Source organism: Neophocaena asiaeorientalis, unplaced genomic scaffold (genome assembly GCF_003031525.2).
Source record: "Neophocaena asiaeorientalis asiaeorientalis breed wild unplaced genomic scaffold, Neophocaena_asiaeorientalis_V1.1 scaffold154, whole genome shotgun sequence".
In the NCBI taxonomy this organism is placed as follows: Eukaryota; Metazoa; Chordata; class Mammalia; order Artiodactyla; family Phocoenidae; genus Neophocaena; species Neophocaena asiaeorientalis.
Genome location: NW_020172982.1, coordinates 3448034 through 3471951, shown reverse-complemented (window position 1 = coordinate 3471951; position 23918 = coordinate 3448034). Strand labels below are relative to the sequence as shown.

Here is a 23918-nt window from a genome sequence, read left to right as displayed (position 1 = left end):
GTTTCAAGATAAAAATAGTCGCATTTTTTCTTTATAAATATAATATATACACATAAAGTAATTTTAGAAGGAACGATAATAAGTATACAAGTAAAATAAAAACCACTTGTTTTCCATCCAGAAATAAGCAACTTTTCTATCGGAGGTCTTGACATTCCAGATAACCCTGAATTGGAGGTGGATGGGGCACACGTGTTTAAATAAAGCAGACACCCTCATTTTTTTCTTTGAACAGAATTCCATTGTATGAATGTAACACTCAGCTCCTTGGATGCCATGTTCTTTCAGAGGCGACACACTGCTCTTTCAGACCCGGTAGAGGTTGGAATGTTCTAGTACCAAATGCTCTCTGCTTCTATTTTCATGACCATATAAATATATATTTTTTTCTGGAACATGCAGTGATGTAATATGATTGGGGGCGATCTTTACCTGAGCCATTATAAACGGAAAATTTAGAATTTGAATAAACAGCTCTGCTTGGGACTTGAACATAAAGTCAACATACACATAGTAAGACAACTATTCTGTATTGACATTCACTGACATCATTGAGAAAGTTGCCTAAAGTCTCTGAGCCTCAGGTTCTTGTGATTATAATATACGCCTTTGGAGATCTCAGTTTGTTAGCAAGGAAGATGACATAAGTGAAAAGACTTTGTGACTGCAGAACGCCACACAAATTCAAGGGTGTTATTAATTATTAAGAGAGTCCTTTAGTATCTTAAATCTCCTGTTTTAAATGCAACTCTAAAAGCTTCCACCTTCTAACTACAGGAAGTCGAAAGGACCAAAAACTCTAACATTAAACTACAGCGCCCCCTAGCCCATGTAGGCCGTCAAGACACCTGATGAGCTTCAGGAATAAGCTCTACCACAGATGGTTCTTTTGCCTGAGGGAAAGGCCAATAATTGTACTTTTGGATGATTTCCATCTGTCCAAAAGGAAAACCACTTATGTATCTTCTTCAGGATTTTCCTGTAACATTCTTTTTAGTTTTAATTTAAAACTAGGAGTAAAAAAAGTATTCTTTACTATTGACATTTTCTTCCTCCAAATTGCTTTAAATGAAGACTATTTCTAAAAGAGCATCACCAGATTTATCCTAAGACTCGCTGTAATGTTTCTGATTTATATATGATTATCTATTTGCATTCACCAATCAACAGACACAGAATTGTGCAAGAAAAGACCATGGAATATTTTAATATCACAATGGAGAAATATTGGCTACCATGGCTTACCAAAACTCCTATTAAAATATATCAATTGCTTGCTTCCATAGGCTACAGTTCTTTATTTTTTTTAATTTTTATTTGCTTTTTTCTTTTTTTATATTCTTTTCTATTATGGTTTATCAATATCTTCAGTTCTTAGTTTAATAGATTTTTGTAGAAATGTTTAAGTTTAAATGGTCCAGTAGGTAATTTGGACCCCAAAGAGATGAGTCCTTATGAAACTGAACTTGCTCTATGGGTTTATTTTCAGTGCAGAGTATTGAAATATTAATCAGTCCAGCTTTCAGGGATTTCTTTTTAACATCCTTTTCTATGTAAGGGCTAAGCTTCTTTGCTAAGCTTTGCCTTTCTCGACTGTTCATCTCAAATGTAATGGGAGTGCTTGTGTGTGTCTATATTATACTAGTGACCAGACTTGAATTATGACACAATCCTGGTTATCTTTCAGGCTAAAATGTCTCTCCCCTTTAGGGGTCAGGGATCATTTCAGGCTCAGTGTCCTTTCTACTACCTGCTTCGGGAGGCAGCAAATGTGGTCTCGTGCAGGTGCGAGGTGACTTTCATCACCAGTTATTTTTCTTTACATTTCTCTATCAACCTAGCTCAGAAAATACTCAAGAAATAAAAACAACTCTTCACCAACTGCTGGGTTTCTGTGATCTGATCACTTCTCAGTGGAAACCTGTATTACCCTAGCATGGTCCCTGGAGTCTTTTAGGTATAACCATCACAGACAGCAACCAACCCTCAAGCCTACAGCAAAGAGAATGCAGGCACAAGGCACCATTCCCCATCCTACTGCCTTTTAAACTTGGGAGGGGAGACTCAGTTGGGGCGGGGATGCTGCCATTCGCGGGAGGGGCGGGATAAAAGTGTGTCTAATGACACGTCAGTGACAGAAGTCGCCTTAACCCTGTCCCCTCTCGCCCCCCTCCCGGTGAATTTCTCCCCCCGTGCGCGCCTCAGTGGCTCTGGAGACCCTTCTCTCTTTAAGACAGCCTCCCGCGCCCCTCACTCCGCCCCCTCCCAGGTCTCTGGGCTCGTCAACGCTTCCCGAGCACCATGGTTGGTCCAGGCAGGCAATCGAAGCACCTCCCGGAGCCGCGGCGAACCGGGGGTGGGGTGGGGTGGAGTGTGGGGGGGGTCTGTTTGTAGTACTCTCAGTCCTGATGTCACAGGCGCAGCAAGGACATCGCAAGGAGGAGTCGGATTACAGTAAGGATGGGCAGTGCAGCAGGCAGCCCGAGTGCACGCTCCAGCCTCCGGGGACCGTAGCCCGGGAAAGGCGGCCCGCGAGGCGCTCATCCCGCGGCGGAGGCGGCACGCTCGGCGCCCCTGCTCTCCACGCCGGGGACGTTTCCGCCGAATGTAGCATGAAACGGGTTGGCTCTGCGCGGCAGCCCTGGGTGCGAGCTGATGCTGAAGACGCCGCGGTGGGGTTCCGGCTGTCTGATTAATGAGAAGCATAATGTATTTTGGTGAGTGTTCACGCTGATGATGTCATGCTGAGGGTGCCCAGCTCTTCATCAGGGCAGACAAGCCCTTTCGAAAATCTCGGCAAAGCCTCGAGAATCTATTCCAGTAAACCTACCTTCAGCAGGCAACTGGAGGACCCAGCTGGTGCAGCCCTAGGAGCTTCCTTTGTGCTACGATCGGGGCTGTTTGTTAGTCGTAGAGGAGTTGAAGTTGGAAAAGGAAAGAGGCAGGGGTGAGGGTGGCTAAACTTTGCCTTGATTTGTGTTATGAAGTTGATTTTTTTTTTAGCTAGGTGAGGAAGGAGAAATGGTGCGGCGTGGGAAAGTCATGGGCAAACTCAATGGAATGTAAAAGTTCTGTACTATGGATGCTGTGGAAGCTTAGTCAATATCTACGGTTCATTAAGCATTTTGGTTTTCCCCTAATTCTGAGGCAGAAAGGGAAAGAAAACATTCTTTGGTGTGCGGTGCTTGGACAGCTGAGAGCACCCTTCCACAGCATCCCAGTTTTCCATCCAGCTAGAGCATCCTGGCACAAAATGCATATTATTTTAAACCTTTAGAGGTCTCGGAGCTGTTAAATGTTTGTGCAGTTTAGTTGCGTGCCGTGGTGGAAACCTCCCTTAGGTTTTCTGCGGAGCTGCCTGCCCTTCCAGAAAACATGTTGCGGCTTAGATCTGGGCTCTTAGTGGAGCAGTGTAAGTGGGCTGGGAGCTGCACATTTGCACTTTAACGCTGCAACTTACTGATGGGGAGAAGGCAAAACCCTTCCCTAAATGCGAAGCCAAGGATTAGACGGAATATCCTTTCCTCCTCCCTGAAGTTATGCTTTCCTTCTGTAAGTTTCATCCCGCATCATCACCTAAGGGCATCTCTCTGATATTAAAAGGTTTGTGAGAGCAGCTGAAGAGGGCTGAGGGTTCCATGATGCAAATGCTCTGGGTGATCAGTTGCCTTGCTTGGAAATATGTAAGCTAGAGTCATTTTTCAATTAGAGAGGTATTTCGAGAAACTTGGGGCAGTATTAGTTTCTCGGTTGTTTATTGCTGTGCGTACTATTTGCTTTGTTTTGTTTGCTCGAGCCTTTGAAACATTTGCCAAAGTATGGAGAAGCTGAGTGCTTTTTAGTTGTCTTGACAGCAGTTTTGATTTCCCTTTAATTTGCGTCATGTTTGGAAAGAAGTCTTAAAAATAACTAAAATCGATTTTAAAGCAAGGCTCCTCATTTGAGAGACACATTTAAGCAGAATCCAGAGTTAACACTCTTTCCAGGGGGTAGTGATAGAGGTGGTAAGCGTGTTAATTGACAATTCATAAAATAGCAAGTGTTTATTGTGAATGTTTTTGACACACGCAAAAGCTTGTAAAGATAATATGCCTTTTGGACAAAATAACATTTCAGCATCTGTACTGGTATTTGAGAGATGGAAAGGAAGATTTTAATTTTAGCTTAAGTTTTCAACCTCTTGCAACAATGCCTAGGGTGATGGTGGTGAGGATGTAGTGTTAACCAGAGCCGTGGTGTAAAAGTACTGGTCCAGAGGCCATCCGTGCTGTACTGGATTTTCCTGTGTCTCTTGGAGAAATATTCACTGGGCTAGCTCGTATTATTAACTGCATGCTAGTCCAGCCGTTTTGTAAAGCAGGGTGATTCACAGGGCAATTAGTTTCACTGTGTAATGCAAGTTTTTAATAGCACACATTGAAATATGATGTCCTGCTTCAGATGAAACTATACTCTTTTAAAGGCAAGGCTAAAGTTGACCTCTGTGTCATGAGCACGGTTCGGTCTTACCATAATTCCGGCGTGAGATATGGTTTTATATTCTCGGAGGAAATCGTGTGTATTTAGGAATGCTGTTTCTTTCAGGTTCTGTTATGCAGCCCCTCGCTCAAGCTGTTTGGCATCCAGAGCTCTGGGAGCCCACCTGTCTCTCATAAAATGTGTGGTCCACGATCTAGGGTCAGAATTGACAATACGAACCAGGCGTGTTAAGATTCAACAGCATTTTAATGTTGCAAATCCTTACAGTATGTATGTATGTGTGTATGTACGTAGACACATACGTGTACTTATGTGTGTGTAGCTATTTCAGGTAATTTTTTCAAAACAGTGCTTTCACTTTGCAGTTTGGTCACCCGTGACTTTCTTCTTCATATTTGAACTGCAGAGGGTTTATCAGGTCAGGGAGAACAGGGACAAAAGGAAAGCAGGGCTGAATTCTTGGGCTTTTCTGGTGATTTGTGGGAATGGGGTAGAGGTGTCAGAAGTCTTTATTTGTGTCCCCAGCAGGGAGTGATGGAGAGCATGGGTGATGCTCTAATACCCTGGGAATTGATATGCAAGCAGGGTATTTACTTCCCTTGTAAATAATCTAATTTGTCAGTTTTGCTCGCCTGCTCCGCCTTTCAAGTTTAACTGAAGACTCATTGCCTGGACAGACTGGCCCAGCCTCTGCTTCTCTGTAGACCCCTTTCCCCTTAGGGGCTGGACACTGTGACCCCGTCCTTTCTCAGTTGGAGTCAGCTGTGTGTGTGCAAGTTGGTGGAATAAGTAATATTTCCAGTTCTCCAGAATAACTCGTGTTTTGAGTGTGCTGTCTCAGACTTACGAGGCTAATGGACCCTTTTAATGACTTTTTGCTGTACACGGGCCTCTCACTGTTGTGGCCTCTCCCGTTGTGGAGCACAGGCTCCGGACGCGCAGGCTCAGCAGCCATGGCTCACAGGACCAGCCGCTCCGCGGCATGTGGGATCTTCCCGGACCGGGGCACGAACCCGTGTCCCCTGCATCGGCAGGCGGACTCTCAACCACTGCGCCACCAGGGAAGCCCTAGCCTCACTCTTATCTCCTACTGCAATTTTAGTGCAGTGTTTTCAATAATTGTTCATTTGCACTTACTGCACAGTAATTTAAGAGTTTGCTGTTCAGTCACCGTGGATATGTTTGTTACTTATTCTGTCGATCTCGCATCCATTACTTGGAGTTAAGAATCAGGTTCACACGGGAGAAAGAAGAGAGGAAAAATCCCAGCAAGCAACCTGATTGGGATTTACTGTAAAAGCAAGGGAAAATCATAAAGACTTGTGAAGTTACCCTCTCCACCCGCAGGAATATTTGACAGACTTAAAAATTGCATGTGCCGAGGATAAAGAACCGTTAACAATTGATCCGGAAATAGAGAGTTCCCTGGTGGTCCAGTGGTTAGGACTCTGTGCTTTCACTGCCGGGGGCGCGGGTTCAATCCCTGGTTGGGGAACTAAGATCCCACATGTGGCAAAAAAAAAAAAAAAAAGGTAGTATTATGATCCCCGGTTTGCAAATGAGACCTAGAGATAATAAATAAGAAAATAAATTTTAAAAAATTAATCCGCAAATAACAACAAGCAGCTGGGAGACTTCTCACTGGATGAAGGGAGCGGTCCTGGCTGGCTATGAGTACAGCAGACCTGCCCCATGCCACCTGGTTACGGTTAGGTCAGGGGACAGTGCTGGCATGAAGGGCAGGTACATCCCAGCAGAAGGCTGTAACCATGTACTGTCTCCAGTATGTCTGAATCATCTTCCCCTTCCATCTGGCTGCACACATTTCTCCACTGCTGGAGTGATGAATGGCTGCCCGTGGTCCTGCCAACCTCACAAATTGTCCACAGTTTGCCAGAGAGGTGTCATGTCACAGCCCTTTGCCATCAGGAGAGAAAATGGGAGCCTGATGGCACTGAGGAAATTCGACGTGCCCGAAAATCAACCAGATGGAGATTCTGGGGTACTTACAGCCAAGCAGGGGCAAGGGCTTGCTCCCTGAGAATCCTGCTGCAAAAAGAAAGGATGCATCTTAAACAAATGAGTAGAACTTGAGACAAACATTAGAGCTCCCTCTCAATGCTACTATTCATGGCATATTCATTAAACCTGGAGAAAAGGGCGAGCAAAATTTAGAAAGTGCGAATGAGCCGTTCAAGTGCAGCGTGGTGCTAATTGTGAATCAGCTGTCTTCCTTAAAATGCCTTTAGAAAAACCTGAAAAAGACTTAGCGCTGTGCCTATCATAACAAGAAATACTTGATGGAGGAAGCTTTTAATACAACAGTTAGAAAAAAAATCTCGTAGGAAAATTCTAGACCAGCAGCCTATTCCCCTGCCTATAATAGACACGTTTATACATTGTCATAGGAAGGACTTTGTTTTTCCGCTGGGATGTTTAGAACATTCTCCAGTGAGCGTTTACACTTTTGGTTGTGTTAGAAAAGCAGTTAGGCGGCAAGGCTACAAGGAAGGAAATGAGCAGAGAACAGCAGGCAGCAGAGAAAAACATTCCTCTTTGTGTGTGTGTTTTCAGTGGAAACATGTAACTCATCCTAATTAGTTGGTACTAGGTGATCTGTTATGGGGAATTAGGTCCACTTGAGTCCCTCAGGCACTCTGGACGTGTTTCTATTTCCCCGAGGTTGCCAGCGGGAGAGAATAATTCAGGAAGGAATTTGTTAGTCCAGGTTACCCTTTTTGAAGTTTGAAGTCATTACCATTGTGTGTTATTACAAATGAATCTAAATGACATGCAATCAATTACTACATAACAGGGATGGCGGATGTGACAGGTGAATGTTGTCAGAAAGCATCAGATGCAGGAAACTGAAATCTAAGAGAACCCTCTCAAGACATTCCTCTTTCAGATTCATAGGAAGTTCTCATTTTCGGGAACCAAATTCCAAGGATGATCAAAATGTCAGTAACACGGATTCTTTAATGAGGACCCTTAAATTTTGAGCTAAGTTTTTCTTCTTTTTTAAAGGGCCTTCTTAGTTGCTGTAATTACATGGAAACGAGATGAGTTTATTTAAGGGACAAGTTCCAAAATTCATGAGATAATGACGACTTGCAAAGTTACCCTTTTGTGGGTGGCATAATTGTTCCAAAAAACAAGTGAAAAATTTAAATTAGTGTTTTCTGACTTCCACTGCAGAATATTTGGTCACAGCTGCTTTTGACTGAAATCTCCCTTGAGAAGACCAGGTGTGTTGGCTAGCATATATATATGTGTGTGAGCGTGTGCGTGTGTGTGTGCGAGTGTAACACTGGATCCTAAAATAGTGCCTTGTTATATAAATACCCAAATTTTATTTCTCATTCACATCTTTTGTATATTTGTAAATCTTTTCACATCATTTGGAAGGTAAAACTGTAAGTATTGATTTAATAAGATGGATATGAAACTGTATTTTGAGCACAGCTGGTTTTCAAGTTTATCAACCATTCTGTACCTTAGAGGTTTTTAAAGTCAAGTCATGAGGATAATTTTCAAGGCTTTTCCTGCTTAAGAAAGAGGGATGCTTGTATAAGCAGAAAACTATTTCGACTTTGACCTTGAGAAAGAGCTGTTTCCATCCGTATTACACTATGAAAAGCATGTCAAAAAACAACAAAGGTCATAGTCACTGCCCTCTCCGTCTCTCTTTAAAGAAGTCATTATATATCATTTCCCACAAAGATTAGTTTTGCAACAGAATTTCACACATGATTGGTGGCATTAAGAGAAAATACAGCATAAGAGGTGGCTAGAAATATCAAAGCTTAAAGTGGCTGAGATCACGCTTGAACCAAATTGCTAGGGTTGAAAATAGGAAGACGCTTTGCTCTGTTGTCCCGTTAAAATCGTTATAAAGCAGCTGGAAGTCAGCCTTCTTTGAATGTGAGCTCCAGGTTTGCACAGCCTTTAAAATTGAAGGCATTTCCGTGAATCCCTCTGGATTCTGACAACTGAAATGCATATGAACTCGTATCATAGCACTGGATGGGATGAACTGAACCCCTTCTTCTTCTTTATGTTTTTTTTTTTTTTTTCCTGCCCACTTGCAGTAATCACTTTTCTGTAAGTAGGGAGGAGGGAGACAAGTTTCCTGGGCCAAGGTCAGACGGGAAATGGGCAGCAGCAGCATTTGGTGCTCTGAGCAATGCTGTTTGCCCCAAAGTACAGCGGTGCCTGGTGGGAGTTGGGGACTGGGGGGCAGGGATGGGGCTGGGGGCTGAGAATTCTTTCAATGCATGAGCGTTGTTTAATCTCAGGTGTCCTCAGCACCCCGCTCAGCTCAGTGCCAGGCACATAGGCACTTACAAATAGGTGTTGAAACTGCAAGATGAAATGGGTGTTGGCGATCAGAGAGGAAGGGAATCCAGTTCCTCAGCGGATCCAGAATGCTGACGTTCCCTAGCAAAACTGGTGAATGTGAGTTGACAAGAGGAACACACCTCTTTGCTCCTGGAACAGTAGCTGCTTCTTTTTGTTTGTTTTCCAAGTGTCAAAGTCAGGACGTGCCCTTAGATATTAGATATTTAAATAAGTGTAAGAAATTCCACAACCTTTTTTTCTGTTTCACTTAACTTCTTGTTTCATAGGACTCTGCAGTGTAAAAGGAGAGGGACAAAGCTATAGAATATTAAGACTAATGGTCAAAAACGTCGGAAGAACACGTAAAATCGTAAGATGGTAGAATTGCACTTGGTTTCAATCCACCTGGTCACAATGTCAGTTCTCAGCTGCACTTGGCTTCTGTGTCTTTATCCCAGATGTTGGCACTTTCTGTGTCTTCACTCCAGATGTTGGCTTTCTCTGGCCATGAGGCTGGGATAGGCAGGAACCACATTATGTGCAGGTAGCCGGACATGCTCGGCATGGCCACCATTTTCAAAAATTGCCGTTTGTTAAGGCTGAGCAAAACTGCTGTTTGCAAGGCTTTTGTAAAGTTGTTCTTCACACGTACCTTTTTCATATGAATGCATTTTGCTGATGAAGGAAAGCACTTGCGGCAGATTGCTCTGAGGATAAAAACGCAGTAATGAATGTAAACGTACTTTAATAAACATGATCCTTGTAGAGCAATTTGTATTTTTTTAAATGCATCTGCATTTTTTTTTAATTCTCAAAATGACCCATTGTAGGAGGTAGACAAAATATAATTATTCCTCTTTTTAGATGAGGAATCTGAGCCTCAGATGGCTGAAACAACTTTCTCAAGGTCACACATCTAGTAAAAGTTAAGGCCAAGACTCCAACTCAGTGCTTTGAGGCTTATTTCAGTGCCCTTTACTCTTTATAGCAGAGCGTAGGGAGATATTTTTTATGAAAGGAGGATTCTTTGTAATAATAATGCTAGAAAGAATATTCTAGCTGATAGCTAAAGAAGTAAATAAAAATGGTTGAGGTCTAAGGTGGATGTGTGTTTTGACTTTGTGGAATCACAATTGATAACAGAAGTCTGAATCTAATCCATACTTTTATTATTCTGCCTTATTTTTTCACATCCAATAATAATCAGAAAAAATCTAATTAAAACGCATGAATTGGGCTTCCCTGGTGGCGCAGTGGTTGAGAGTCCGCCTGCCGATGCAGGAGACGCGGGTTCGTGCCCCGGCCCGGGAAGATCCCACGTGCCGCGGAGCGGCTGGGCCCGTGAGCCATGGCCGCTGAGCCTGCGCGTCCGGAGCCTGTGCTCCGCAACGGGAGAGGCCACAAGAACAGCGAGAGGCCCGCGAACCCAAAAGTTTTTCCAAAGCATCGTTAGGTATTAAGGCTTGTATTAATTATGTGTTACATATACCTGCTGTTTCACTATTTAACTCAATCCTTGTAAAAATAATGCAAGTCATTTGTACTACAGACTTTGATATTTACAACATTATCTCCAGTATTTGTTCAAGAAGGGAGTCCCAGCCTGGTCTTTATTTCATGACCGATAAAGAAGTAAAAACAACCTAGTTAGACTCTCAGCCGTTCCACTTATTAGCTCTGTATTCTTGGGCAAGTCACCTCACATTTTGATATCCAGGTTTTTCTGTGAAAGGAGAATAATGATAATGTGTTTTCCACAGTTCTCTTTTGAGGACTAAACTATACAAGGCATATAACACTGCCAAGCCCCAGGAAGTTCATGGTGAGCCATCAGTAAAATTTGATCCTTTCTTGATTTTTCCCTCTATATCCAACCCAGTATACAAATGTGTAAAAAATTTTTAAAGTGATGATATCTTTTGGGGTCAAACCAGAAAACAGGAACCATGTCAGCTAATTCACAAAGAAAGACTTTAATGCAGGTCATTAGTTATGTGGGTGATGGAGGAGCTGAGATGCCCCATGAGGGGTGCAGAGGCAACCCAGAGATTAGCAATAGCTAGAAACTGGTAGTGTAAGATGGAGAGAGACAAGATGTGGTCCTGGAGGCCAGGACCCAGGGCCTCCTGGTAGGAGCTGGAATCACGGCGGGCCTAAGACACTAAGGACGGAAGGATTCAGCCTCAGGCACAGAGGGAGATGGAGAAATACCCTGCCTTCTCCCTTGCGCCCACCCTCCAGTGCATAGCCTCTGCCTCTCATTTGTGGAATCCAGCCAGAGGGTACCAACAAGGCAGCCTGGGCAGTGCATCCTGCACATGTCAGCACCTGGGCAGTCCAAAGTTTGAGAGACAGATCTCAGGACAAACTGGCCACAGACCCACAGGGAGATCTTACAACTGATATAAGTAGCACTTTATTATTATTAGTTTTTTATTTATTTACTGTTTGCAGTACGTGGGCCTCTCACTGTTGTGGCCTCTCCCGTTGCGGAGCACAGGCTCCGGACGCGCAGGCTCAGCGGCCATGGCTCACGGGCCCAGCCGCTCCGCGGCATGTGGGATCTTCCCTGACCGGGGCACGAACCCGTGTCCCCTGCATCGGCAGGTGGACTCTCAACCACTGCGCCACCAGGGAAGCCCTAAGTAGCACTTTAAATATCTCAGTTATCAGTGAGAGGTTTTCTTGGGGGAGATGCAGGTAGGAGGGAAAGAAATATAGGTGAAGAGCTTTCAGCAACTCCTCACCAATCCTCCCCGGTCAAGTTCCCACTTTGTCACTTTCTGGTAGTGTGACATTGGACACATTAGTGAATCTGTGTCAATTTTTCCCTTTATACGATGGGTTAAAGGGTCTCTCTGACAGAGAGATTCAATCAGAGGTTGAAACAAACTTCATAATCTGCAAAGCACCATAGGAATTGGCCTTGGTATGAGGATGTGAAAACCAAGTGCGTTAGAAAGAAAAGAGCAGATTTTGAAAACATGACAATTTGGAAATATATGTCCAGCGATGCAGCTTAGCATCCCTGTGGAGGTATCTGAGTGCACTGAGAAAGGGGGCATTTGGTTACCTCCTCAAATAGCCCCTGGTACTTTGGGATTAGATGTACCGCCCAGGCCACTTCTAATCTTTTATTTGTCATTATTCTATAACGAAGGGAAATGGCAGAAGCAGAGGCAGAATAGAGAAATGATCAGGGCAGGAAACCTCCATAAAGATTCCATGCCCCATATTCCTTCCTGCCCAAGACTCTAATGGGGACAGACACATTGAAAGCTGAGGGAGTTTATTAATAGTTGCTTGGGAAGGAAAGAGGGATTTGGTATCGATTTTTATCTATCCTTCTGTGTGTTGCTCGACTTTTAAACACTGATTTCTTTGTCTGACTGGCTGTGCTATTAAAAAAAAAAACTTTCTGCCCTTCCTGTATGGAATTATTAGCATCTCTCTCAAAGCCTGCTTCTAAAGCTCTGCGACAGTTTATAACTTATGGTGCCCTTGTTGTGAGGCAACGCGGAGGTTACTGACAGGGAGTGATGCCCTTGTGATGCTCAATCCGGAAGCCACGTGATCACTGCCATGTGTTTCCATTAGCTGCCCCAGGAATGGCGGGCTGTAACTTACAGTTTTATGGGGATACTCAGGAGCCGTGTCCTAAGGAAGTGCTATCAGTTAAATGCACCATTTAACTGAGAATTTTTCTTTTTCCTTAAAAAAAAACAGAGTTGTGTAAGATCCTGAATACTAACCTTCTGGTAAATTAGTTTGTTTTGGGAACGTTTATTTTTTTAAATATCTTTATTGGAGTATAATTACTTTACAGTGGTGTGTTAGTTTCTGCTTTATAACAAAGTGAATCAGCTCTACATATACATATATCCCCATATCTCCTCCCTTTTGTGTTTCCCTCCCACCCTCCCTATCCCTCCCCTCTAGGTGGACACAAAGCACCGAGCTGATCTCCCTATGCTATGCGGCTGCTTCCCACTAGCTATCTATTTTACGCTTGGGAGTGTATATATGTCCATGCCACTCTCTCACTTCCTCCTACCTTATTACCCTTCCACTCCCCGTGTCCTCAAGTCCATTCTCTACGTCTGTGTCTTTATTCCTGTCCTGTGGCTAGGTTCTTCATAACCATTTTTTTCCCTTATTTTTAGATTCCATATATATGTGTTAGCACACTGTATTTGTTTTTCTCTTTCTGACTTACTTCATTCTGTATGACAGACTCTAGGTCCATCCACCTCACTACAAATAACTCAATTTCATTTCTTTTTATGGCTGAGTAATATTCCATTGTGTATATGTGCCACATCTTTTTATCCATTCATCTGTCGATGGACACTTAGGTTGCTTCCGTGTCCTGTATTGTAAAGAGAGCTACAATAAACATTGTGGTACATGATGTTTCCTTAATTTCTCTTTCAGATTTTTCATCATTAGTGTATAGGAATGCGAGAGATTTCTCTGGATTAATTTTGTATCCTTCTACTTTACGAAATTCATTGATTAGCTCTAGTAGTTGGCACTGTTGCCTGCTTTTTCCTAACTTTAGAAGGCTTAATAAGGGAGTTCCCTGGTGATCCATTGGTAGGCATTCCAGGCTTTCACTGCCAAGGACTGGGTTCAATCCCTGGGCAGGGAACTGAGATCCCACAAGCTGTGTGGCATGGCTAAAATAAGTAAAATAAAATAAGATGATAAAATGAAATCAAACGCTTAATAATAAGAACATCACTGTGAGAAGCCCAAGCCATGGACTTTACGGACCTCTTGGTTTCCTTAGAGAATTCGTCAGCTCCCGTTTTTGGAGAGCAGAGCTGGTGCTGACAGGTGATGTGGTGCCACTGACTGCAGAGCAGAATTTAGCAGAGCCGGGATGTCTGTTTTTGTCCCAGATGCTGGCATGAGTAACTTCATCAGCACCTCACCATCATCCTTAAGAGGAAGGCCAGTGGGTCTAAATCCTGGCTGCACAAAGGAATCCCCTGGAGAACTCTGAAATTATGCTACCATCAAGGACCAGGGCACTCTGATTAAATCCACTTCTCTGAGCTGGAGCCCAGGCACTTGCATTTCTTTTAAAATGCCTCAGTTGATTCTGAAGGACAGCCAGCTTGAGAACCACCGGGACGGGTGACTTTAACCCACTTTACTGAGTGCACCCTGTGACCCAGGAGTCCCCACTTGCTGGGTCAATCAGGCAGTGGGTCAGGACTCCAACCCAGGTCAGTCTGAGCCCAAAGCTTATGTTCTTTCTTCTCAACACACCGCTCACCCTGAGGGAAATCAGTCCATGGCATGAAGTCTGGACCTGATTGCAAGCTGCTTTGTGCTGCCCTGCCCACTCCCTGCCTCAGTTTATAGACTGGAAGTCCCTAGGGAGGAGCCCTCCTCCCCTGTCCTTGGGACCCTTTATAGAGCTGGCACCCAGAAGAGATTCATGCTGTGCAAGTTGGTTTAGGATCACAGTGGGATGGTTCTGGAAAAGATTTTAGAATTGTGCTTCTCAAAATTTAATGTTCATACAAATCCCCAGAGGATCGTATTAGAACACAGGTCTTGGTTCAGTAGGTCTGGGGTGTGGCCTGGGATTCTGCCTTTCATTGAGCTCCCGGGAGATGTCTGTGCTGCTGGCCCACTGACCACACTTTAAGTAGTGAATCTTTAGCGATCATTTAGCTGACCTGCGGCTTTCTGCTGACATGGAAAATCTGGTCTAAGTCTCCAACCTATGTTCCTCTGTTTCTATTGTACAAGATACTGAATGGTCCACAGTTAGAGTTCCACTTAGGGTGACCAACCATCTCACTTCTGCCTGAGACTGAGGGGTTCCCCAGGACGTGGGACTTTGGGTGCTGAAATGAAGTCTCATGAGGACGGGGATGAATTGTTCACCCTAGTTCCAGTAGCTTTAGTGCTCAAGACCCAGCTCCCCACAGGGAACTTGGGCAAGTGACTTGCTTTCTTTGAGCCTCCATTTCCCTATCTGTGAAATAAGAATAATAAATGAAACTTCCTAGAATACTTACAAGGATCGAATTAGATGGTGTACGCAGAGCACTGGGCCTGCTGTTACTATATTCATCCTGACTAAACATTGACCTGACTCAGCACTCCCCTCCATCACTGAAAAGAAGAAACACCCCAGAGATCACGTGTAAGTGGTCATGGATCATCTGTGTTGCACCATCTCTGTACAGAGAGGGCAGCTTGTAAATTACCTCCTGCCCACAGATATGATGGACAAGCCGGGGTGAAGTCATTCGTCATTCAGCGTGCAGTTTGCCTACCTCGAATGTCAATACTAATGATTTTTGCTTGTTGTTTAGGGGAAGAGAGGCCTGGCTGAGGCTTGGCCACCTTGGGACACTGTGAGCTGGCCCCTTGTGTTCTGTTGACCTTGTTTATCCATTAGTGTTTCTCTGAGCATTGTAACAGCTTATGAGGGCCGCTGCATGCAGCTAATGATAATTTTTCCGTCTCCTGACCCATCCTTGTCTTAACAATAGATAGCCGTAAACCAACAGGCACACGAACAGACAAGGCACTGAAATCCCCGTGCTCAGTTGGCCTCATCTTGGGTGAAAGTGGCTGGCTTTGCCCGTCCTTACCTGGGAAAGCCGATTCACTCACCTGTCAAATGCCAGCCGTTTATCAGAGCACTTAGTCTGCCAAATATGTGACGATCATGTGAGAAGCAAAGCGCACTTTTGTTTTTCTATGAGGACTAGTAAGTAGGGCTGCTCCAGGGAGCAGATGATTCCACAGTAGTGGTTACCTGGCCTGAACCGCTGCCTACCAGCATTTTAGACAAGAAAACAAATGAACAACAAAGCAGAGGCTACTCTTGCTTTCCTCGAGCATAAAATGTGACTGCAGGAAGGTTCCAGCACAGTTGCACTTCAACTTATGAGCATCTTAAAGGCAAAATTGGGAGATTTTTTTGTCTCTGGTCCCATCTCTGCTTGCTGTCGTCAGAGCTGCTGCCATTCTAACATATGCTCTTTGACGTATGGAGTCAATGTCTCCATTTCACAGACAGGAAAATAGAGGCCAAGTGCTTGGTGAATGCACGTATCTGGCGCTAGTGACGAGGCTCCGACCACAGCTTACAAGCCAAGCCGCGATTTGGTGGCGTGAATTTGCAAAAATGGCCCCGAGCCTCAGCTTCCAAATCAGTAAATTGAGACAGTGGTAACTCATCAGGCAACCCTCTAACTACTAAAAATAGCTGAGGTTTATTACGTGCTTGGTCCCTGCCAACCACTGTTCTCAGGGTATGGCCTCCACCACTCCTCCTAATGACCTTGTTGGAAGAATGGTCAGTGTGCCACTTTGCAGATAAGGAAGCACAAGTACAGAGAGTGCAAGCAAAGAGGCAGCAGTAAGTGGCCTGGCTGGGTCAGACCCTGGCCACACTGTTTGGTGTGACCTTCAGTAAAACTCAGCCTCTGAAAGCCAGAGTCTGGGAGCACATCCTCAATATGCAGATAGATCATGGGTTTTTGAAGCAGGCAACAAACTAAAACGTGAACCAACACACAAGCAGAGAGCATCTCACCTTGTCCGCCAAGCAGCCACCTGTTGGTGGGGCCTGAGACTGAGAGCAGGGAAAGATTCCAGTTCCCTTCCAGAAAGGGTAGGAGATAGGAAGTCCTGTTCATGGAACATGCAATGCTCCAAAGTCAAGGCTTACACAGACTGCAAATGGCATTGATAGTTGGCCTCCCTGTGCAGGAACGGTGCCTGGGGGCCTGGCCTCTGTGTGTACGTGTTCCTGACACAGTGGTGACTCTCTTCCAAATGGAACAGTGATTTCTTTCTCACTGGCTTCTTCCTGGGCACATACAATGTGCCAGGTGTGGGGTGATCTTTTCTTATCAGATAACAATCCGAACTTTTGGGGGGGTTCCCTAGAACACCAGGAACTGAGGGAGACCATGACATCTTTCTATACCTTCAATAGAATATTTTCTATTTTTTGAAAATGTAATGATAACATGTTCAGTTTTTGAAAGAGAATCTCGTAGAAAGGCAAATAGTGAAAACGAAATCTTCTATCCCCACCCTAGTGCACTCTGTTTTATTCGAGAGACTGTGTTCTACAGAAGGGGAAGGGGGTGGATGAAGGTGGTCCAGCTATAAGATCAATACATCCCAGGGGTGTCATGTGCAGTGTGGTGACTATAGCTAACAATACTGTATAATGTATTTGAGAGTTCTAGGAAAGTACATCTTAAAAGTTCTCATCACAAGAAAAGAATTACAGCTGTGTGAGGTGATGGATTTTAACTAGAGTTATTGTAGCAGTATTCTCAATATATATACACATCAAATCATTATGTTGTACATCTTCAACTTATACCATGTTATGTCAATTATATCTGAATAAAGCTGGAAAAATAAACTCTATGGAAGGGTATACGTATACACCCCCCTCTTGTTTTTACATGGAATGGAAACGTACCATGTCCCCTGTTTTTCATATTGCTTTATTCAGCATATATTGATGTTTCTATTTTTTTTTTAATTTTATGGCTACACCGTTTTCTAATTCAGGAACATATTGTGATTTATTTTACTGGCCCTTTTAAAAGAAAAATAAGCTATTTTCATTCTTTCACTAATAAAAACAATGAATATCGTTGTGCATACATAATTCTTTTTTTTGCGGTACGCGGGCCTCTCACTGTTGTGGCCTCTCCCATCGCGGAGCACGGGCTCCGGACGCGCAGGTTCAGCGGCCATGGCTCACGAGCCCAGCCGCTCCGCGGCATGTGGGATCTTCCCGGACCGGAGCACGAACCCGTGCCCCCTGCATCGGCAGGCGGACTCTCAACCACTGCGCCACCAGGGAAGCCCGACATACATAATTCTTTGTGTACATGTTCACATGTATCCATAGAGTAAACTTACAGAAGTGGAATTTAGGGGGAAGGCATATTTAGTTCTCATGGGTATTGCCAAAGTGTCCCATGGAAATTTTTTATTGATCAATTTCTACATATATTTCTTTCATTAAAGAGTAGAGTGGGTGCTTTCAAACTGGTAACCTCTTTATGTGAAAACTGCCTTGCAGACTTCTCAGAGCATGAATTCTCAAAGTGGAACAAAATGAGTGACTTCCTGCTTTTTCGTCCCTGCAATCCCCTCTCCAATCTATCTCTCCACTTACTTCCGTTGTGCTACTTCCATATGGATATTGGTTTCAATATTCAAAAAATCAATAATGCCATAAAATCGAAAGATACCCTGTGCTTTCAAATGGGGATGAATGCAACAGAAAGAATGCATCTTGTAAGTGGGGCTGTGCCATCTTGACTCAAAACTAAAATGCTGATCCTTGAAAGAGCTCTAATTCAGTTAGATCTAAAGCCAGCTGTGGTTGGAAGTTTCATTTTCCTTGGAGTCCATAGCCATTAAAAGGTAAAAGCACATTTGCCTAATTCTGTATTTCAGTGATTTTTTTTCTTCTGTTCCTAACTCCATATTCTTCTTATTTTTTCATCATTGCCATTTAGAAAACATTAGGCCTAGAAATCATCTGGAATGTCTATAGTGTGTGTCTATGGTAAAAATGCCATATTTATTGAAGACCCAAAATCTCTCAACAGTAATGATGATCACCGTTTATTGAGCTCTTGAGCTCTTTACAAACATGAATTCATTTACTCCCTAAAGGAATGATCACGATTTAATGGACTAGATGTCATTCTCTCTACTTTACAAAAGAGGAAAGATGCCCTTAAAGGTTAAATTTCTTGCCCAAGACTAAACAGATTGAAAATGGTAGGCATAGGATTCAAATCCAAGACCTTCTGACCGGACATCTTGTGTGCCAAATGTTGACACCACCCTTTGGTATTTTCTTGCCAGCACATTACTTCTGGGCCACTTCTGTAGAATCTTGGTAGGAGGGGACATTTCTATAAAGTGGAGGTTATCACTTCCCTGGTCCGTGCTGTTGAATAGTCTTAAGGACAATCGCAGCCACTCTTGATAAAATATAAATAGTACCAAGAGCCCTACCCTAAAGGAAGGGAGAGGGAACAGTCCTCTTTTCTCTCTTCTGTTGGAGACGGTCTCCTATGTTACCTGCTGTCTCTTTGCACCATCCTAGCAGTCCCCAGTGCTGTCAAAGCAACAGAATTAAGTGAAGGAAATCGGTAAATCATTGCACTTTACGACATGCTAATAAGGAGTACTGGGAAGAACTCACTCCCTCATATCCTAAGTTACGTTTCCCTCTGTTCCTTGAGCATCTAAAGTTCTCTCCCATCCTAGAGATCATATAAGCCTTGTGTAATAGGCATTAGAAGAACCTCCTATCTGGATGGCATCTTGCGATCTTGTCTGACACCTGGCATCTTTATATTTATAGGTAGAAAATGGGAAGTTAATGTGTTTAATTGTTTAGCCCAAATAGAGTCAGTAGTGAGTGGTGGAGCTGGGCTACCTAGAATCCAGGTCTGCTGACTGTTTCCCAGGACCTTTTGTCCTCCTCAGGGTGTCAGGGGAATTGGTTATTGTCTCATTCTTTCTTCACAAAATGAATGTTCTTCTCATTTTGTAGATGAGGAAACTGACATTGTTACTTGGCTGATGTTATACCCAAAGTGTGGGGGCCGGGGGTGAATGCAAGCTCACAGATTTCTACTCTCTCTCTGCTTCCTGAGTCAGGGCTCCTGTCTGCCATCCTGTGCCTTGGGTTTAAACCTGGGTGGATCCCTTCACTTCTCAGCCTCTAAATGAATTCAGAGGTCCCTCCCAGCCCTATGATTCTCTGATCCTACAGTGGATGTGGGGTGAAAAGGTGGGACTCCTTGGAGCAATAAATCACTACAGCCTGCAGGACTCCAGAAGCAGATCAAGCCTCCTTCGTTCCACCCCTCACTGTCAGCTGTGCGCAGCGTTCATCTCAGTATGAACTGCTGTAATCGTCCCTACTGAGTTTCCTGACTTACTCTCTCATGCTTCCAACTTAGCCAACACTGTGCTAGGCCAGGACTTAGCTGCAGACCCGATAGCCCCCCCCCACACACAAACACATGGGCACATACGTGCACACACGCACACACACGTGCACACACATATTCAGATGCCCGTAGCAATTCTTATTTCCTCATGCAGAGCTTCCAAACTTCTTATTCAGGTGGTCAGCATGATCCAGGTTCTGGCCCCAATTTACCTTGCACTTACATGTTTACAAAACTCCTCTTCTCTCATCCCAAGTTCTGGCTCTTGCAGAACCGTGCCTAGTTTCCTAACCCTTCTGAGACTTGGCCTCAAGTTTTCCTTCTTACCTGACATGTAGTTTGTTTTTTTTTTTGCCTCTGTGTCTCTGAAAATTTAACCATCCATTGTTTTTTCACTCTTATTTTTTCTGTCCTTTAAACATTTTATGTGAAAACATAATCTTACTAATTCTTCCAGAAGGTCTACTCTCAATGTCCCGCCTTTTCTTGAAGACCACCTAATTCTTCATAAGAGGAATAAACACCCTTTCTCTGAATTTCCATGGATGGTATTTCCCAAAGTTGTCTGAACAAACACTTGGAGAGTTTTAAAGGTCTCCTATTTCCTAAGTTTCCTATTTCCCACTCTAGATTTACTGAGTCAGACAATCCAAGGAAAGAACCCAGGAATCAGTATTTTCAACTCCCCCCCCTCAACAATTTAATATCATAAGATTGTTGGCTCTTCGTAGATAAACCCAAAAATGTGATGCAATAGCGCAAAAGATACTAATAGGAGTTAATTGTGAACTAGACAAAATGATACAATAATTTATCTGAAAGAAGAAACATCAGCAAACACTCCAGGAAATTATGAAAAAGGAGCGATCTGACAGGAGATATTTATCCTAAATTGTATCAAAAAACCATAATAATTAAATAATTTGGTCCTGAATAATAGGTAATAAAATACAGATGAGAACATCTAGAAGTAAACCTCAGTACTTACGTACATGGGGGTGTAAATTATGATAAAAGTAACATTTCAATTCATTGTTGAAAACAGGAATTATTAAATCCATGGGTTGGGTACCACTGGGTAAACATTTAGACAAATACATAAAATAAATTCCTATTCCACTCTTGATACCAAAATAAATTACAGATTGAAAAAAGGTTCAAACATAAAAACTTAAGCCATAAATTTATGGAAGGAAGCCCAGGTGAATAAATTTATACTCCTGTAATGGAAAGGGCCTCTGTAGTCAGGACACAAACCCAAACTATACAGGAGAGAAATGATAAATCTAACTACATAAAATTAATAACTTGTGTTTGGGAAAAACAATTCAAAAACTAAGTAAAAAAACAAATGACACATTTGGAAAACAATATTTAAACACCATTGGCAGATAAATGGCCAATTTCTTTAATTAACAAAGAGCTTATAAGAATCAATAAGAAAAGACAAACAACTTGAAAGAAAAATGAAGAATATGAACAGACACAGTACAAATAAAGAAAAATATATTGCCAGTAAAAATGTAAAACTACACTTATTTTCACTCATAATTAACAACATATAAGTAAAAATAATAGGATATATAGTCATTCACTTAGGAGATTAGTAAATTTTTAAAAGTTGAGTATGGCAAAAGCCACTCTTACACACAATTGTGTGCAAGGAAATACATTTTTTGTAAACTCTGTACAAGGTGCTTTGATACTTATATATGCTTGTTTTTTTATAGCAGGTACTCTTAGCCCTAACAAGCTTGTTACTAGGAATACACTGTATAAGGTCACTCACACATATAAATAAGGATGTTAAATGCAGTGTTGGTTTTTAAAGCTCAAACTGGAAACAATAAAAGTGAACATCAGGGCTTCCCTGGTGGTGCAGTGGTTGAGAGTCCGCCTGCCGATGCAGGGGACGCGGGTTCGTGCCCCGGTCCGGGAAGATCCCACATGCCGCGGAGCGGCTGGGCACGTGAGCCATGGCCGCTGAGCCTGCGCGTCCGGAGCCTGTGCTCCGCAACGGGAGAGGCCACAACAGTGAGAGGCCCGCGTACTGAAACAAAAAAAAAAAGTGAACATCAGTAGGGGATCCATTAGATAAAATTATGGTACATTCAAAATGTTGGAAGGGAGTACAGCCGTGAAAAAAATAAGTATATCTTTATGTTGTGATGTGGAAAAAAAAAAATCTCAAATGTCACAGCAGTGAAAGCAAGACTCAGAAGGGTAAAGAGAAATCCCCAAAGAAATCCCTTTGGGAGTGAGAATATGAGGGTTCTTTGATAGCTATCCTGATGTAACCACATTCATTTCCAAAAATAAACATAAGATATCATTAGCAGTTGTTATCTTTGGGAGGGTCTTGGGTTTTTTAAGTCACTTTGTGCAGATAAAATGTTCCACTAGGTGCAGATGAACCGGTTTGCAGAGCAGAAATAGAGACAATGTAGAGAACAAACGTATGGACACCAAGGGGGGAAAGTGGCGGGGGGTGGTGGTGTGATGAATTGGGAGATTGGGATTGACACATATACACTAATATATATATATATATATATATATATATATATATATATATATATATATATATATATATATATATATATATATATATATATATATATATAATAACCTGCTGTATAAAAAAATAAATAAAATAAAATTGAAAAATTAAAAAAAAATTACAATTAAAAAAAAAAAGATCCACTAGGCCAGGGATAGATGTCTGTCTTGTGCACTGTTCTGTGCCCAGCAATCAGAGGTGCCCCACAGCTGTACCTGGGGTGACTGGTTTGCTTTGCTTTTTTAAAAAATACATTTATTTATCTATTTGGCTGTGTTGGGTCTTTGTTGCTGTGCACGGGCTTTCTCTAGTTGCGGCGAGCAGGGGCTACTCTTCGTTGCAGTGCACGGGCTTCTCATTGCGGTGGCTTCTCTTGTTGCGGATCACGGGCTCTAGGCATGCGGGCTTCAGTAGTTGTGGCACGTGGGCTCAGTAGTTGTGGCACACAGGCTTAGTTGCTCCGCGGCATGTGGCATCTTCCCGGACCAGGGCTCGAACCCGTGTCCCCTGCATTGGCAGGCCGATTCTTAACCACTGTGCCACCAGGGAAGCCCTGCTTTGCTTTTCTCCTCAAGGGTTGTCTTTCATTGTCCTGTGAGCTGCTTTTTTTGGGTTCTCTTGCTTGTATTCCTCTGCACTGATAAAGATAGGACCTGTATTAATTTAAAATGATTGTGAATTTCATGTGAAAGCTCCCCGGCCAGTGCTATGCTCAGTCAGAGCTGGGGACCACTGTCATGCATGATGTGCCCCTGGGGGGCATCCCTTTCTCATGACAGGACTGTGTGTGTGGCTGGAATCCTCTGTTTTAAGGCCTCTGTAGGTAGAGGCGTCTCTGGCGTAGTGCGGGGAAGTGATTTAATCCCATGTTCTGTGGTCAGGTTGCCCCTTGTGTCTGTTAGCGGAGTGACTCCGGCCGAAGCTCCATGTATGCGTCTCAGCTTCCTCACAGGGTGGTTCTTTAATGAGATAACGTGTGTACTATGCATAATGCAATCTTCTTGATACTCCGTGATAGCGGCAGAAGTGATACACCCAGTAACTGATGACTGAGTGAATGAAGAAGGGACAAGTGAGTGCTTGGAGCTCCTGCCTTGTGAAGGGGGCCATGGAAAGGCTGTGCCTGCATCTCAGTAACTCTGGGGAGAATCTAATGAAACAACACCTGGTGATTTACTCCAAACTGGATATGTAACCAATCCCCTTTTGCCACAAGGAGATCTTGGGCTCTATTTGTTGTCCTCAGCCCCATTCCCTGGTACAGAAGGTCTGGGTCCTTGCAGGGGTCATGGGCGCCCGTCATCTCTCAGGCTCATGAAGACATTTCCCCTTTATAGCCCTGGCTTTCTGAACTGTTTCTGTCCTTTCAAAACCCCCTTGGCGTTCACTGGATGCCAGATTTCCCACCCAGTCAATTGACAGCCCGATTCAGGACCAAGTTCTGAGAGATTACAGAACCCAGCCTGGGAAGGCCACTGGGAGAGCCCAAGACCTTATCTCTAAAAGACTCATGGGGAGATAGAAGCCTCCATCCCACTGGAGTTCTCAGAAGT

The 23918-nt window shown here is 43.4% G+C and overlaps 1 protein-coding gene across 2 annotated transcripts in view; it reads left to right on the top strand.

The window, feature by feature from the left end:
• Nucleotides 1–2454: 2454 nt before the first annotated feature.
• ZNF385D (zinc finger protein 385D) overlaps nucleotides 2455–23918 on the top strand; it is a 322651-nt gene continuing 301187 nt past the window's right edge. Inside the window, exon 1 of one of the 2 annotated variants that reach the window (XM_024742048.1) lies at nucleotides 2455–2717. In XM_024742048.1, coding sequence (XP_024597816.1) covers nucleotides 2696–2717 — 22 coding nt within the window. In that variant the 5' untranslated portion in view covers nucleotides 2455–2695. The remainder of the gene's footprint in view (nucleotides 2718–23918) is intronic. The other variant, XM_024742049.1, reaches the window with a different exon arrangement.